Here is an 18795-nt window from a genome sequence, read left to right on the forward strand (position 1 = left end):
TCAAGTTGGCAGGGAACTCTGGGAGCATCTGAGTGGCCAAGGCTAGCAGGTGACGTCAGAGACCTCCCCAGACCATATACTAAGAAAGTGGAATGCGAAACACTTAGGGACCCCAGGCCTAGTGTAGTGTGTAGAGGGTCGCTAGGAATGTAAGAAAACACTAAGGGTTTCCTAGATACCCCACCCCAAGACCCTGAAAAGTAGGAGTAAAGTTGCCCTACTTCACCAGAAACACACTAAAGTCGTGATAGGAGATTCTGCAAAGACAACAACTGACTGCAAAGCACTGAAGACGGACTCCTGGACCTGAGGACCTGTAAAGGAAGAGGACCAAGTTCAAGAGTCACAAAAGTGTCCAGGGGGGGCAGGAGGCCACTAAACCCCGGAGGAAGGTGCAAAATGGCTGCCTCTGGTTGGAAGAAGCTGAAGATTCTGCAAAACCGGAAGATGCCAGGAACTTCTCCTTTGGACAGAAGATGTCCTACGGCATGCTGGAGGATGAAGAGTTACTTCTATGCAGAAAGACCGCAAACAAGCCTTGCTAGCTGCAAGAGTCACAGTTGAAGAAAATGGGTTCTGCCCAGGCCCAGGAAGGACCAAGAGGTCGCCCCTTGGAGGAGGAGACAAAGGGGGCGCTCAGCAGCACAAAGAGCCCCTGCAGAAGCAGGTAGCTCCCACAGAAACACTTGAACAGACATTCAAGAAATCTGAGCACAGCGGTCGTCTCAACACTACAAAGGAGGATCCCATGAAGTCGGTGGTCAACTCAGCGAGTTGAGCAATGCAGGGCAGAGTGCTGGGGACCTGGGCTATGCTGTGCACAAAGGATTCCTTGCAAAAGTGCACAGAAGCCCTAGCAGCTGCAGTTCACGCAGTACACAGGATTACTGTCTGGCGTGGGGAGGCAAGGACTTACCTCCACCAAATTTGGACAGAAGGATCACTGAACTGTCGGGGTCCCTTGGATCCAGCTCCTGTGTTCCAGGGACCATGCTCGTTGAGATGAGAGGGGACCCAGAGGACCGGTGATGCAGAAGTGTGGTGCCTGCGTTAGCAGGGGGAAGATTCTGTCGACCCACAGGAGATTTCTTCTTGGCTTCCAGTGCAGGGTGAAGGCAGACAGCCCTCAGAGCATGCACCACCAGGAAACAGTCGAGAAAGCCAGCAGGATTAGGCGCTACAATGCTGCTGGTAGTCGTCTTGCTACTTTGTTGCGGTTTTGCAGGCGTCCTGGAGAAGTCAGCGGTTGATCCTTGGAAGAAGTCGAAGAGGGAGATGCAGAGGAACTCTGGTGAGCTCTTGCATTTGTTATCTGAAGAGAAACCCACAAGAGAGACCCTAAATAGCCCTCAGAGGGGGATTGGCCACCTAACCAGGTAAGCACCTACCAGGAGGGGTCTCTGACGTCACCTGCTGGCACTGGTCACTCAGAGGCCTCCATTGTGCCCTCATACCTCTGCATTCAAGATGGCAGAGGTCTGGGACACACTGAATGAGCTCTGGGCACCACCCCTGGGGTGGTGATGGACAGGGGAGTGGTCACTCCCCTTTCCTTTGTCCAGTTTCGCACCAGAGCAGGGGCTGGGGGATCCCTGAACCGGTGTAAACTGGCTTATGCAAGGACGGCTATGAGTATAACGTAGTTTACTCTCCATTAACATAGCAAACATAGGAATGGAAATCTTAAATTCAAATATACAACATACAATATATTTCAATTTAGATATTTATTATAGCTAATTAAACATTCAGTTCGCACATAATATAATCAACATAGAATCAACCTAAAAAATATAATACAACCCCCTACCCTAAATGAAACATACATATATGAAAACATAAATAACATACCAGTAAATACGCAAAAATAAACAAATAACACAGAACCAACAAAATCACAAAATAGTATACATACAAATTTACAACCGCCTCATACATGAGAGGATATTTAAACCGCACAATAAAGTTACTGCTTTGATGCTACAATTATGCGTTGTAGTTTGGATTGTATAAAATTCAACATAATAACAGCCAATTCTAGGTTATAATTTCCTGATTCAAATTCTCGTGTTACAGGCCTGATGGTAGCCAATCCTGGTCAGGGCTTCAAATTTGCCAATTTCAAACACTTCATGCCAATGTTCAAGACATGCCAATTTACAAGCCGACGCGCGTTTCGGTGAGTGAAGAAAAATATAAATACACCTTCATCAGGACTTTATGATTCAGTATAATTGGCATACGTACATCTTGTAATCTGCTTTAGATATGAAAGAACTTAGATATCCCTTACAGGCTGGATTAAACACTCTCCAACTTAAAATTTGTAGTCCAAAATGAAGGACTAACACATGGATATAGCTAAATGAAGCTATGCTTTCTCACTCTACAAGTTCACATGGTTTAAAAAATGTAATCCACAGGGGAAACCCACAAGGATACCAAACTGGTAGGGAACAACTTGCTAACAGTATCAGCAGGATCCAGGACATATGACCAGCACGATGATCTCTCGAGGAGCAATAATTATGCAAGGACGGCACCATCTGTGCCCTTTAAAGCATTTCCAGAGGCTGGGGGGGTACTCCTCCCCAGCCCTTAACACCTATTTCCAAAGGGAGAGGGTGTAACACCCTTTCTCAGAGGAAATCCTTTCTTCTGCCTTCCTGGGACTGTGCTGCCCAGACCCCAGGAGGGCAGAAGCCTGTCTGTAGGTTGGCAGCAGCGGTAGCTGCAGTGAAAACCCCAGAGAGCTAGTTTGGCAGTACCCGGGGTCCATCTCTGGAGCCCCTGAGATGCATGGGATTGGCACCCCAATACCAGATTTGGCATGGGGGGACAATGCCATGACCTTAGACATGTTACATGGCCATATTCGGAGTTACCATTTGGAAGCTACATATAGGTATTGTAGGAAAGTACCATTTTGCCTGGCATGTTAACCCCCATTTTTACTTATGTGTCAGTTTATTTTTGCCTGTGTCAGTGGGATCCGGCTAGCCAGGACCCCAGTGCTCATAGTTTGTGGCCTATATGTGTTCCCTGTGTGGTGCCTTACTGTATCACTGAGGCTCTCCACGCGTGTAATGGTGTCCCCGCACTCACAAAGTCCAGGGAAATTGCCCTGAACTATGTGGGGGCACCATGGCTAGTGCCAGGGTGCCCTCACACGTAGTAACTTTGCACCTAACATTCACCAAGTGAGGGTTAGACATATAGGTGACTTATAAGTTACTTAAGTGCAGTGTAAAATGGTTGTGAAATAACGTGGACCTTATTTCACTCAGGCTGCAGTGACAGTCCTGTGTAATATTCGTCTGAGCTCCCTATGGGTGGCAAAAGAAATGCTGCAGCCCATAGGGATCTCCTGGAACCCCAATACCCTGGGTACCTAGGTACCATATACTAGGGAATTATAAGGGTGTTCCAGTGTGAGAATCAGAATTGGTAAAAATGGTCCCTAGCCTACAGTGACAATTTTAAAAGCAGAGAGAGCATAAGCACTGAGGTTCTGGTTAGCAGAGTCTCAGTGACACAGTTAGGCACCACACAGGGAACACATTCAGGCCTCAAACTATGAGCACTGGGGTCCTGGCTAGCAAGATCCCAGTGAGACATATAAAACACAATGACAAATAGGGTTTCACTATGAGCATTGGGGTCCTGGCTAGCAGGATCCCAGTGAGACAGTACAAACACCCGGATATATACTCACGAACAGGCCAAAAGTGGGGGTAACAAGGCTAGAAAGAGGCTACCTTCCTACAGTTGTGTTGTGTGCGTGGTTGGATGCGTGAGTGAATGCGTATAAGAATGGTGAAGTGAATGCGTGTCTGCATGTCAGTGTGTCTGTGTGTGAGTATGTCTGGACGAATGCTGTGTATGCCAGTGAATGCATATATGCCAGTGTACGTGAATGGGTGTATGTGTGGTGCGTGTTGGTGTCTGTGTGCGTGTATGCGGGTAGGCGGGTGTGGGGGTATGGGGTGAGGGGTGCTGTGACTGTAGTGGGGGTGGGAGGGTGATGTGTGCATATGTGGCTGTGGGGGGTGGGGGCAAGTGTGTGTGCGTTTGTGGGGGTGAGGGGTGAATATTTGTATTGGAGGGGGTGGGAGGGTGTTTGAATCCGGGGGTGTTTGGATGGAGGGGGGTGGGGGTGTCAGGTACTACCGCACTTTAACCTTCAATAGTCTTTTTTAACAGTTGAGTGGGGGATCTCCCTGCACTAAAGATAACATGGGTTGGTTAACCAAAACCAAGAAGGTTAATTGGTCACCTGTAACAGAGAGGAACCGGAAGGGAATGAGCCAAGTGAAGTATAAGAATAGATACGATTCATTGCATGGAGCAAAGAAAGTTAACCTCAAAGTGGGGGATGTTGTGAAGGTGAAAAAAGGAAGACTGGTTAGGAAAGGGGAAAGGAGGTATTCTGATTCCTTGCAGGTTATTAAAATTATTTGTAATTCAGTGTTGCTGAGTGATGGGAAAATCACTCATTTAAAGGTGACAAGTTCAAGGAAGTATGTTTGGGTGGATGATACATTACCCAAAAGCACTTCCGAACTGAATGCTCTTCCACAGGAGAATCTGATGAGGGAATAGGTAGGTGAGAATAGAGGTATGACTAGGGAAGAGAAAAGTCCAGTAATAATACATAAGGTTACCAGGTCAGGTAGATGCTCTAATGATTATGTAGCAGCTAGCACCAACATGTAATGTACATTGTTGCCACCAGCATGGATACGTTTTCTACATGGGCGAGTTCTGTATTTATTCCTTGCTAAGTGAAATTTCAGTTAAAATTATTTTTATGGTACTACTGTAATCGTGTGATGTGCTGTATTATGTGTTATACTGGTAGTATTTATAAAATACCTGGTGAGTATTATTCTTATCTATAATTCACCATGTAATGTTGCATAACAGTTCTCATAGGTATAATTTTTATTAGTATTTTTTTATTAAATTGTAAGGTGGGATATGTTCAGTTACCTGGCATCTCAGCTGATTGCGAGAATGTAAATATTCTGGAATGTGTTACAGAATGATATGTGAAATTGTTCTGGAATGTGATGAGGTCAATTGTAAGGTATATGACTGAGAACGGAGGTGGTACTTTGGGAGACAGGTGGAGATGCATGGTAAGCTGATGCCAGAGCATTGAATTTAAGAATAAATCCTGTAAAAAGGAGATTGTTGTGGCATACTTTTTGACACAAAATGACCATACAAAAGGAGGCATTTCCTTACAGTAGGTGATCAGTATTTCTCTGGGGTGTATTAGAAAATAGTAATTCTTTAATCCGAGATTGAGAGTATTTCCTCTGAAATTATTTTGGGACAGAAGAGACGGACAGACCAGGATATACACTTATGCAATATGATATGACTTTGTTGGTTGAGACACAAACCATTATATGTCAGATTAGTTAAAAGACAATCACCTTCTGCTGACTCGTTAAAACTCATTCACTCTATTTCTTGTAGGAAGCTGGCCTGGTGTGTGGTGAGCACCTATGGTGTGATCACCTTATACCAGGTCCGGGTACCCCCTGTTAGTGAGGTGTAGGCAGTGTCTAGGAAGCCAGGAATCTCTAGAGGTAGCTGTGGATGAGCAGCCAAGACTTATCGAGGAGACATGAAAAGCTTAAGCTATACTATTGTAGTCACACAGCACTTACACACATGAAAGAAACACACAGTGTTACAAAAATAAAGGTACTTTATTATGGTAACACAATTACTAAAATACTGAATAGGCAATACCCAAACTGGAGGTAAATAAACACACTATTATATGTACATTAGAAGTCAGAAATTAGCATAAAAGGCAATAGAAAACGGTGAAAGCAATAATGAGTACTGAAGGCCCTAGGGGTAGACCAAACCATGCACTAAGAAAGTGGAATGCGTAGGTTGGTCCCCCACCTAAGGAAGTGGAATCGATAGAGGGGAGCTGGAGGAACTAGGAACCGCAAAAGGTAAGTACCAGGGTCCCCCCAGTGATCAGGAGAGAAGAGGCAAGTACCTGGTTTTCCCAAAACAAACTAAAAGGACTTTAAAAGAGGATTTTACAAGACCAAGACAAGACTGTAAGAAACTAAAGGTGGATCCCGGTAGACGAAGACCTGTAAACAAAGGTGACCAAGTCCCATTCACGTTGGAGTGTCCGTTAACCAGCCAGGACAGAAGGTGTGTGTCTTGGAGCCTGTGGCTCCCAGGGCACTCCGACAAATGTCTGGTGGACCTAGGCACTCATACCAGCCCCCACAGCGTGCTTCATGTGAACTGCCTGAAGTCCTACTATGATAGATCTGGCATGACATTGCTCATGGTAACTGATGAGGGACAGGACGAAGAGAGTGACCCTCTCCCTGACCTCTTCTGTGGATACAGTGGATGCATCAGAAGATAGAGTTGTTCTTGCAGACTACCTCACTAAGTCACAGAAAGATGATTGCAGAAACCTCCTAGGCAGGTCTCTAAACTGTTCTTTCTAACACCTGGTCAAATTACATGGTGTGAACATACCACTGACACAGGTGACAGCCTGCCTATCAAAAGTAAAATTTTCAGGCAGCCTGATCATGTCAGGGCATGCATCAAAACTGAGGTTCAGAAAATGTTAGGCCTAGGAGATATTGAGCCTTCAGACAGTCCTTGGGCTAGACCTGCAGTGCTGGTCCCAAAGCCTCACTCCCAAAATGGTAAAAGAGAGATGAGGTTTTGTGTAGACTACAGAGGCCTCAATACTGTAACTAAAACAGATGCTCATCCTATACCTAGGGCAGTTGAGCAAATAGATACACTGGCTTATGCCAAGACCTGTAAAGGAAGGGGACCAAGTCCAGTTCACATTGGACTGTCCAGTCGACCCACCCGTCTGTGGATGCAGGCCCAGGTCGACGGTGAACAAAGACAGTCAGCAGTGCAACACTGTAGTAGCTTAAGAGTTCCAGAAGTGGTGCAGTCAACGTACCACGCCGGAAGAATGTTTGCAGTTGGTCAGTGGTGTGCAGAAACCACCAACAAGTGGAAAAAGAAATGCAGAGCTGCCGGGGACCGACAAGGTCCAGGGGGACTCAACCCACAGAGGGGAGTCCCAGATGACCCTCAGCAGTGAGGGGAGTTGCAGGAAGATGAGGCAGACCCCACAGGTGACCCACGGGCAGCAAGCACTGGAGTCACTGTGAGGCCCATGCAACACACCTAGAAAGGAGACCCACGTCGCTGGAGAAGCACGCAGAGGGCTGTGTGTCACAGAGAAGAGTGCTGGGGGCTGGGGCTGCACGGAGCCTGAAGATCCCTTGGAGGAGATGCAAACAAGCCTTGGTGGCCTCAAGAGATGCAGTGCACGAGAGTACTGTCCTGCGTGGAGAAGCAAAGGCTTACCGCCTCCTGTGTTGGACAGCTGGTAGAGAGGACCAATGGTGCCACTCCAGACTACCACCCGTGATGCAGAATCTACAGAGCTCTGGAAGAGAGGAGATCCACTCAGCTTGTTGTCATTACAATTGGTGCCTGCGGATGCAGGGGAGTGACTCCTTCACTCCAAGGGAGATTTGCTTCTTGTGCAGACTGAAGACTCATCGCCCTCAGAGGCTGCACAGCTGGGGAAATGTTGCAGTTGCTGGAAGGAGCCGGATAAACAATGTTGCAGAGCAGAGTCGTTGCTGTAGATTCCGATTGTCGGTTCCTGGAGGGTCCAGTTGCAGTTCCAGTGGCCAAAAGGTGAAGTAAACGTTGCAGAGGAATCCTGCTGCAATCTTGCATGTCAAATCTGAAGCCCCACTCAAGAGGGATACCCTTGATAGCCCGGAAAGGGGGATTCGTCATCTAGCAAGATGACCAGCTATCAGGAGGGGGCTGTGATGTCACATGCCTGTCCAGGCCACTCAGATGCTCCCAGAGGCCTCTCCCCATCTTAGATTCAAGATGGCATAATAAAGTGGCCACCTGGAGGAACTCCGGGCACCACCCCTGGTGTGGTGATGAACAGGGGAGTGGTTACTTACTTTTCCATTGTTCAGTTTCATGCCAGAGCAGGGACCGGGGTTCCTGGACTGGTGCAGACTGATTTATGCAAGGAGGGCCCCAAATGTGCCATTCAAAGCATGCCAGTGTCTTGGGGAGACTACCCCTCCCAAGCCATGTAACACCTATTTCAGAAGGGAGAGGGTGTTGCCTCCCTCCCCCAAAGGAAATCCATTGTTCTGCCTGCATGGGCTTGAGCTGGTCAAGCAGTAGGAGGGCAGAAACGTGTCTGTAGGATGGCAGCAGCAGTGGTGCCAGGAAAAACCCTTCAAATTGCAAGGAGCAAAGCTGAGGTCCCTTAAGGAGCCCCCAGAGTGCATGGAATCATACAACCAATACTGGCAACAGTACTGGGGTATTATTCTGACTTGTTTGATACCAAACATGCTCAGGTTCAGAGTGTGTCCAGCACACTGGTAAAATGGCTTCCCCACACTTACGAAGTCCAGGAAAATGGACCTGGATTCGTAGGGGCACCTCTGCTCATGCAGGGGTACCCTCACACACAGGTACTTGCACCCTGCCCTCAGGGCTAGAAGAGCTTGCGATAAGGGTGACTTACAGTGACCTGGTGCAGTGACCTGTAGTGAAAGGGTGTAGTGAAAGGCTGAGAGAGCACAGTCATTAGGGTCCTGGTTAGCAGGATCCCAGTGAACACAGTCAAAACACACTGTCAGCAGGCAAAAAGTGGAGGTAACCATACCAAAATAAGAATACTTTTCTGCAATTCTCACTTCCAGTTTGGCTGTTTTATGGCTGACTGTCTAGATATAATGGCAGGCTTAAAGAGCTATCAGTGTACAGTAACATTGATTAGCCACATTAATTCTCTTCACTTTCATGACCACCATTAGTATCACTCTATATCTGTGAACATTGTCAGTGGTTTTAACTACTCTAGCAGAACTATCTTTTTGTGAAGGTATTATGAATTTTGTGTGAAACTAAATTACTGTTTTCCTTCTACAGATAAAGAAGATGTTACCGTTATTATTGCAATTGTAGGATCTGTGTTCTTTGCATTTTCTTTCGGGGTGATCTGCCTACAAAAAAAGCAAAAGTGAGTCAATACTTTTTATTCTTCCCTTACTAAATTGTGCCATAGATTTACAAATTTTTCACACCACGCATCACAGCAACAATCTTTGCTATGCTGTATTGGGTAAGTGGCAAAACAGAGCATAAATCATATATACTAAGACTGGCCTGCTGCTGAAGTCATTGCCTGCTCTGGTGCTTTAACAAGGCTGCCTTGCATGATGTATCATCTCACCCTGTGGTGCAGAGATGAGTGTGTCCTGACTAACATAGAATCTTTACTAGAGGCATACCCTTCCAGTATATACTCCTAAGCCTAGACAAACTCAGAGGAACCCATGCATTGAATGTGGGCTATGCACTTCAACACACATGCATTGCACTGGTGGTTTGGAGATATAAACACATTTAGGGGGTCATTATGAACCCCGTGGTTCAGCCTGCCATGCCGGCGGCGGGTGAAAAGACCGCCACCGGCATGGTGGGCTGAACCGACATATAATGAACACATGGATTGCCACAATAGGCAACCCTCCTCCACCGCCAGGCTGCCTCCGACAGGCAGCCTGACGGTGGAAGAAATCATTATCTGACAGGGCAGCGTTGCTAGCCCTCGGATTATGATCCCTACTGCCCCCAGCGCACAGAGGCATTGACAGTGGCTCCATGTGGAGCCGCCAGCAATGTCCTGGCAATGTTTCTGCCCGCCGGCTCAGTAGAATGTTCTTTATGTGGCCGGCAGGGTCCCTGGGGGGCTGGCGGTCAGTTAAATGACAGCCAGCCTGAACATGGTGGTAAACACTGCTGTGTTCATTATGCAGGCCTTAATCTTCTTTACACCTGATTCATATAAGCTTTAGTTAGTTGTTGATGCAAAGTCCTGCCTGGCTACCTTAGTAGTTAATGGGCAGATATATCAAACTTTCATGCAGCACAGTGCACAAGCCACCTTGCTGCGCTGTGTGAAATAGCAGGAATGTGCTGTATTTAACATATGGTGCATTCTTGTCCTTTGTTTGAGCTGGCACCTTTTTTGCTGCCTAGGGCCAATGAGGGCACCCTTGCGTCGCAGTGCAAAGATGCCTGCGTTGCGGGCAGGATTGTTTTTGTGTAGGAATGTATACCTTTGTGAACAAAAACAATCCTGAGGGGCATTTTCCCCCACAGGATTGTTTTTGTTGCACCACATGTAGAAAGAAGAAAAACAAGAAGAAATAAAGATATTTCTCCTTGTTACGCCTCACCTGGGAAAGGGTCTCTCTTAGGGTGGCGTAGCATTTTGATGTATTCCTTGGTCTAGCACTAATCGTAAATATAGGAATTCACTCAAATTCATGGGTAGATGCATGGGAACAACGACGCTCCATTCATGGAACACCTCCCTGGGGCAGAGTAATGCAGCGTTGCATTACTCTAAATGTATCAAGCAATGCAGGGCCATGTAAGATGGTCTTGTGTTGCCTGATAAATCTGTCTTAATAGTTGCATCAACCTTGCACCCTCTTGCATGGCGCCGCACAAGGGCGACGCAACTTATTGATAAATATGCCCCCAGGATTGCCTCAAAGCCCATGTCTGTGGGCACAGGTCTGCCCAAGTAGCACCCCACCGAGGCAAAGCAGTGCAAAACTGAATTTGTGCTGAGGCAAGAGCAGATTTTTAGCACAAAATACCTGTTGTGCGTGATAGTAAATATTATGTGCCACATTGCGCCAGTGCACAGCCTTAGTAAATCTGGGCCTGTATGTGTAGTTTGCTTTCTCCTTGATGTTTACAAATTATCTACTGTCAAGGAAGCTCAATAGCTTGTACAACATCTGTTTATTACCCACCAATCCAAATTAATTTTCTCACATCATGCCAAGTACATCACACACTGCTGATCCCCAAACAGCACGTGTAGGACCTCTGATTGATTGTTGTACTTTAAACAGTATTCTGATATTTTGTGAAACATTACCATAAGGAGCATATTTACTAATAGTTACTCAATGCAGTACAGCAAGGCAGATGGCTGCACTGTATGGTGTGAAAGGGAGAGAAATGAGCAGCTCCATATTCACCAAGATATGGTGCTGTTCAGCTTTGTCTATGTGCTGGCACACGTGGCTGCCTAGTGCTAATGCATGCACTCTTGTATTAGGATGTAAGGGTGATTGCACTGAGGGCACCTTCCTGCACAAAAGCAATCTTTAGAGGCATAATCCTGCTTTCTAACCTATGTGTGCTGCAAAATGCAGCATACATGGAAAGAGAAAGTACTGACGAGAAAAGAAGATATTTCTCCTCTTCACGTCTCTCTCTCAGTTGGGTTCACCATTTTGGTGAAAATTCAGGTTTACAAGTCTTTGTTATTCTGGGTTTGCAAATACATGGTTGGACGCACGTGAATGCCCATGCTCTCCCTATGTAATGCCTACATAAAGCAAAGCAATGCAAGGCAGCAGTATGTGCTGCCTTGCATTCCTTTGTTTTTGCTAAAACAACCAAAGCCATACAAATTGATTTTGCATGGCTTAATATATGCCGGCATGGATTTTAAATTATGCTGTGCCACAAAAGTTATGCAACCCTGACGCAAAATCTTAGTAAATCTGGACCTATGTATGTATCTGCTTTTTAGGGTAAGCCTACTAGACAGTGCATGGTCTGTCACAAGGCATATTGTGGGTTACCGTAAATAAAGAGGCGGTTGAAGCCCACCCTTTGCCCACCATTGGTTGCCTTTCCTTTCCTTGTTAGTATCATTTGCATGTTTCTTATTTGTGCCATAGCTTGTCGATCTTGTGTTCATCCTTACCATGAAGCATTGTGTTTTTACCATTGTTTGTACTGGCTGTCATCATTGCTTCCATTGCTTGCTTTTCAAAGCACAATTTTTTTCTTTGTGTGAAGCACTCCTTTTGAGTGTGTGCCTTTTAAACCTTCTCCCTCCTGCACTTCTCTCACCCTCCATTCTGTGCTGGTTTGTCACCCAACTGCCTCTCCTGCCTCCCATCCCTCTTGTGCTGTCCTTGTTGCTTTTCCTCCAGTCTGCCCCTGTTGCTCTGCTGTTCCCCACTCATCCTGCCCCTGTGTTTCTCAGACATTCCTCACATTCCCTTCCCCTGTGCTGCTCTGCCATTCCCCACCCACCCCACCAGTGTTACTTTGTTATTCCCCACCCACCCTCACTGGTGTTTCTCTGCTGGTAGTCAATTTGTTGCTTTGCTCGCAGTCATGTGTTGATCTACTGGTTGTCATACACCCACCCTCCCCTGTGTTGCATTGCTGTTCACCCCCCACCCTCCCCTGTGTTGCACTGCTGTTCACCCCCACCCTCCCCTGTGTTGCGTTGCTGTTCCCCAACCACCCTCCCCTGTGTTGCTCCACTGTACCCCACTTTCCCTCCCCTGTGTTGCTCCACTGTTCCCCGCCCGCACTCCCCTGTGTTGCTCTGCTGTTCCCCATCTACCCTTCCCTGTGTTGCTCTGCTGTTGCCCACCCACCCTGCCCTGTGTTGCTCTGCTGTTCCCTACCCAGGGCCGGCTCTGGAGTTACTATTATTGATAAGGAGATGCTGGTGTAAATTTCAGACTATTGAAGGGTTTGCTATTAAAATTCTTAGTAGAAACCTACATAGGAGTCCTATCAATATCTCTAAATTAGATCTTGTAATGACTTTTGTACTTTGATAAAACCTGGAGTAGATGTACATTATACTTTCATCTGCCAAGAAAATACATCAGCAATTTACTGCAAATAGAAAAACTCAAGCTATGAGATAATGTTTGAGCTAAAAAGAGCTCAAGGTTTTGTCCGTTTGATAAGTGGGATCAAGATGCCTCAAAGTGGTAACAGCATGCTATAAAAAGCTTTGAAAAATTAAATAATAGAAAGCGCACTGCAATTACATTGGACACCCTTCATCTCAATCACTGTTGTTCACGAGAGAGCCCAAATATGGTTTAAAAAAATTCATTTCTCGCTAGTCACAAGATTAGAATGAACAGTCAAGAAATCTTTAGGTAGAACACACAAAAAGGGAAGGATTGATGCAGAATAGGGAGTATAGGTGTAAGAGGTTTACAGGTAAGTAAACATTTATCTGATAGAAACTTCTAGTTTCAGATTCCTTACCTTAGAATTTCCCCCAGGCGGCAGACTGGATCCGGAGATTTTTCTTCGAGCAGTTCCCTTGCGCGCCTTCAGGTGGTGTCATCCAACTGCGTTGTTGTTGGCACCATGGTTGCCGTGATGACGTCACGGTTGTATATAGACGCCACCCCTGCCTGCTGACGTCAGTTCTTTTCTTTCTGTGCCATCCTTTGCGCTGATCCAGAGAAGAGCTAAGCTTCGTAGTTTTTTGACTGACTTTTCAACATTTTGTCAAAGTTTTTTACCTACTTTGGGGCATATTTATACTCTGTTTGCACCGGATTTGCATCATTTGTTTTACGCAAATTCGGTGCAAACTTAACTCCATATTTATACTTTGGCGCTAGACCCGCCAAATTTATGGGGTTAGAGTCATATTTTTACCGTGGAAACCTACCTTGCGTTAAAGACATGCAAGGTAGGCGATCCCGGGCAAAAAATGACTCAAAGGCATTTGTGTCTTATTTATACTTCCGTGCAAAAATGATGCACTGGAAGGGGAGGGCCTTATAAAATTACTCTAAAACCGCTTTAGAGTAATTTTTTAACGCCTGGGTCAGGGCAGGCGTTAAGGGACCTTTGGGCTCATTTCCATGGTCTCCAACCATGGAAGCAGTCCTGCCCTGCCCCCACGGACACCCCCTGCAACCCTCGCCCACCCCTGGAGGACACCCATGGATGGGGAGACCCATCTACGGTAAGTAGAGGTAAGTAGAGGTAAGTATTTTTTTATTAACGTAGAAGTGGCATAGGGGGGCCCAACTTGAGCTCCCATACATGCCACTGTCCCCAATGGCCATGCCCAGGGGACTGAAGTCCCTCTGGGCATGGCCATTGGGCAGGGGGCATGACTCCTGTCTTTGCTAAGACAGGAGTCATTTCCATGGGGGTTGTGCATCAAAAAATGACGCTAGTCAGGTTAGAGTCAATATTTTTGACTCTAACCTGACTTGAACGATTCTTTGACGCACAACCCCCAGTCTTCCCTACGCCTTCGCTGCCCGGTTAGCGTCATTTATTTTTACGCTAACCAGGCCGCAGTGCCGGATACTGTAATTCTATAAATATGATGCCCGGCTGGCCCGTTGGAATGGCCGTAGCCGGCGTTATACTTTTTGACGCAAATCTGCGCTAGTGCAGTTTTGCATTAAAAAGTATAAATATGGGCCTTGGTGCATTGATATGTCTTCCTGCAATACCAGATTCAAGCCGCGTGACTCCTGTCACTGCATGATGTCGATGACGGATCTGCACCTTGTGTGCTTGTAGTATCTGGAACACAACCATGACCTGAAGTCGTGCTCCGAGTGCCGGACCATAAACTCGAAGGTGTTGAGGGAGCGGTCCCTAAGCTCATGCTCCTGGAGGCCCGGCGCTGGGCTTCGCATTGCTCCCGGTCTCACTGGAGAGGAAGGTCACGAGACCGCTTGCGGAACCATCACCACTAGCCCTCGTCCCTCTCCAAATTGTCTGGACATTCAGGTTACAAGGAAAAGAAGTTGAAGAACAAACGTTCTTCGACTTCACACTGTCGCTCAGGTGATGGATTGTGGGAGGAGTGTTGGCTCTCTAGGCCTCCGTCCTTGAAGCCTGCTTCTGGGTCAGCTCTGTTCCTTCCCAAGTTTCCGGGAGCCGGAGCCACCCCTGCCCAACTGAGAGAGTTTTACGAGGCCATGCGCCTCATTTTTGGTCCGACTGACCCTCCTGCGCTACCTTCAGGCCCAGTAGGGTCAGAGGGGCCCTCCTCGGGTTTTGCACTGGCGACTTTGGCCTCGGCTCCGGAGGACACCCCAGGATCCGTTACCGGATCTGTACCGGCACCAGTCGTGCCAACACGACCTTCCCAGGCGCCAGTAAAGACGTCAATGCTTCTGACACCAGTCGGGCTTACGATCAATGTCAATCCCATACTCATTCTTGACTCCTATCCGAGCTGGAACGACATCACTCAACACCGATTCTGTCTTTGACGGGGACTTTGTTCCCAAGATTGAATCCTGACCCTGATGTCTATGGGTACAGTGAGAGTATGGAAGAGTCACTGGACCCTTTAGAATTCCAGCTAGAAGATCCTGAAATGGACTGGGCTTAGGAATTTGGTGAAGTGAGTGGTCTTGACACCTCCCCTGATGCGGGCATGCTTTCTCCCTCTACTGTGGCTACGGAGAAGGAAGACTCGTATTCAGTGGTGGTGAGAAGAGCGGCCGAAGTCCTGGGCCTCGAGCTGGCTTTGGTGGATATCAGGACAAACCTTCTGACTGAGGTGCTTCAGCCCGACCTTCTATGTCTGAACCCCTTTTGCCATTCAATGAAGCTTTCACTTATGTCCTGCTAGTCCCATGGTCTAAACCGAGCACAGGGGCTCCTGTCAACAGGACAATTGCCCACCACCACAGGCCTGTGCCTAACGAACCCTAAATTCCTGACCCAACATCCCACGCCTGAGAGTTTGGTCGTCCAGGCTTCTTCCTCTTCTAGTGCATTCCCATCCGCACCCCCTGATAGGGAATTAAAACGACTGGACCAACTTAGGAAAAAGTTATTCCCTTCTTCCAGTCTACCATTGCGGTCCGTGAACACCACATGCCATTTGGGCCCCTATTCCCATACTTTATGGGATATGTTCACACAGGTGCTGCCACAGGTCCCGGGGGATGCCCAGGACATCCTCTCCCAAACTGTTGCCGCCACAAGAGATGCAGCCAAGTTCATAATTCAGCTATTCGTTGTGGGCTGGACACGACTGACTCACTAGGAAGTTCAGTTGCTTCAACGGCGGCCTTGAGGCACCTCCCTTGGTTGAGGACATCTGGCTTGTTGGGGGATGTCCAGCAATTGCTCATGGACATCACCTTCGATGCCACTCGTCTCTATGGAGACAAAAAGGGCTAGAGCGCTTTAACGAGTCTCGGGCTATGGCTCAGTCCTTTGGCCTCGCAGATGCTCCTCAGGCCCCTCAGCCCACTTTCCACCCCTTTTGTGGTAGGGAAGGGGCACCCAGCTGTATCTATTTCCCTTTAGCCACTGTGCTGCGCGTGCTGGCCAGGCCACAGGACCCAACATACCCATGGATCAGGGAGCCCTGCGGTCGGCCCAGTCCATCAATCCCCCTGCAGCCTCCAACCCTTCCTATCCTAGACCTCTGGTCCCTCAATCTCTTCCTCAGAAAGAAGAAGTGGAAAATGCTCACTCTGGCTCAGGTCCTATATGCCCTGGACCCTGGAGACTGGATGGTAGCGTTGGACTTGCAATATGCTTATTTACATATTCCCATCATGCCTGCCCACAGATGTTACTTGCGGTTCTTGGTAGACCATTAGCACTTTCAGTTTACCGTGCTCCCCTTTGGCCCTACCAGCACCCCTAGGGTGTTCATGAAAGTGATGGCAGTGGTCGCAGCTCATCTGCGCAGGCTAGGTGTTTCTGTCTTCCCCTACTTCGACGACTGGCTGTTAAAGGCGGGCTCGCCCCAGGATGTCATCTCCCCAGTCAGACTACGGTGAACCTCCTTCACTTGCTGGGGTTTACTATAAATGTGCCGAAGTCACACCTGACTCCCTCTCAGATGCTCCCTTTCATCAGAGCTGTTCTGGACACAATACAGTTTCGGGGCTATCCTCCCGAGCAGTGAGTTCACAATATTCAGGCTAAGATACCGATGTTTCAGCCTCTGTCCTGGGTTTCCGTGAGACTGACTCTGGGGCTTCTGGGCCTCATGGCCTCCTGCATCCTGCTGGTCACACATGCCAGATGGCATATGCAGGTTCTGCAGTGGGACCTGAAATTCTAGTGGGCGCAGCATCAGGGGAATCTCCGACATGGTCCAGATCTCGGAGGGGAATGCGCAAGATCTGCAGTGGTGGCTTTCGAATCGTGATTGAGTCAACGGCAGATCCCTCTCCCTTTGTCGCGCCGCGAGCACGGGCCACCGCTGCGCAGCACTCTGGGACCGCGGCGGGCCGCGGGGGAAGCCGCGGCTCGTGTCAGGGGTCGCGGCACCCCCTTTCTCAGACCGCCGGTTCCAGGGCAGGCGCGGCAGGGGAAGAGACACCGAGTCGGGTCTCAAACCTTGCCGCGCATAGCGCGTTCAGCGCGCGCAACACTGTACTAACCAACAAATGTTTGGGATTCCCCGGAGAACCCTCATTGCCATCACTTACCGGTCACACAGGCAAAAGCCGGATGCCTGCACATGATTGTCTTTTATGCATGCTTTTCCCTTTCCCAGCATGATGTTCACTTCCTCTCTTCCCTGCATGCATTGTTTCTCTTTTTCAAACGTATGTTCTCTATTATTAATCATGACCTTTTCCCCAATTCAAGATGGTGGTATTACTACTTCCTGTTTTTCACTTCCTGTCTAGGGGTATATAAGGGGAATCTAGTTTCTTTCTCATTGCGTTGCAACACTCCTGTGGTGGTAGTCACGCTCCGGCTGGATTTAAATGTCAAAATACGATGGCACAATCTGCCGATCTGAGTTGCAAGTTTTAATTGCCAAGAATGAATCGTGCACACTGATGCCGATTCGACCATCAAAGTTCAAATGTCAAAACGTGATCGCACACACTGCTGATCTGAAATACAAGTGTTAAATGGCATGAATGAATCACGCACAATGCTGCTGATTCAACCATCAAGGTTTAAATGGCAGGATATGATCGCGCACACTGACGATCCGAACTGTGAGAGGTAAATGCCAAGAATGAATCGTGTACATTGTTGACAATTCAACCATCAAGGTTTAAATGCCAGGATATGATCGCGCACACTGCCGATCCGAAATGCAAGAGTGAAATGCCAAGAATGAATCGTGCACACTGCTGTCGATTCAACCATCAAGTTTTAAATGCCAGGATATGATCGCGCACACTGCCGATCCAAACTGCAAGAGTGAAATGCCAAGATTGAATCGTGCACACTGCTACCGATTCAACCATCAAGGGTTAAAATGCCAAAATACGATCGCGCACACTGACGATTCGAACTGTAAGAGTAAAATGCCAAGAATGAATCGTGCACACTGTTGCCGATTCAACCATCAAGGTTTAAATGCCAAGATACGATTGCGCACACTGCCGATCCGAACTGCTAGATTTAAATGCCAAGAAAACATTTGCAGACGCGATTTAACCAAAAGGCCCAAAACTCGAGTATTTCTGAAAACGGAGTTGGGGGCCTAACCCGACCTCTGCCTTACCACCCTTCTTGAAGATCACCAAGGAAATGAAGACAGGGCCTGGAAATCCTAGGTAGGCCTTCGGAATAGGAGCTCAGGAAAATGCTGTTGCTCTGCACCGGGACCTCTGGATAGTGAGCACGTGGAGCTGGGCTGGGTCCCTTAAATAGACCCAGGCCCGCCCATGTGCCACACCCAGCTAGGCTGCAGGAGAGGATTCTAGAAAGGCTTAGAATAGGGACCACACCCTAACCACACCCTGTAATCCTGCAGCAAAGTCTTGAAAATGAGCAATGCATTGCAAACAGTATTAATTATGTTTCAATATGAATCTCTGCAATGCAAAAGGTTAACATACTGTATTAACACATAATGCATGAAATATTACATGACATAAGGATTGGCTT

At 47.6% G+C, this 18795-nt stretch overlaps 1 protein-coding gene across 1 annotated transcript in view; it reads left to right on the forward strand.

Moving 5' to 3' along the window:
* The window catches only part of IL31RA (interleukin 31 receptor A), a 1545596-nt gene that overhangs the window by 1305674 nt on the left and 221127 nt on the right, over positions 1-18795 (forward strand). Inside the window, exon 15 of the mRNA XM_069222232.1 lies at positions 9004-9094. Coding sequence (XP_069078333.1) covers positions 9004-9094 — 91 coding nt within the window. The remainder of the gene's footprint in view (positions 1-9003; positions 9095-18795) is intronic.

Source organism: Pleurodeles waltl, chromosome 1_1 (genome assembly GCF_031143425.1).
Source record: "Pleurodeles waltl isolate 20211129_DDA chromosome 1_1, aPleWal1.hap1.20221129, whole genome shotgun sequence".
Classification (NCBI taxonomy): domain Eukaryota; kingdom Metazoa; phylum Chordata; class Amphibia; order Caudata; family Salamandridae; genus Pleurodeles; species Pleurodeles waltl.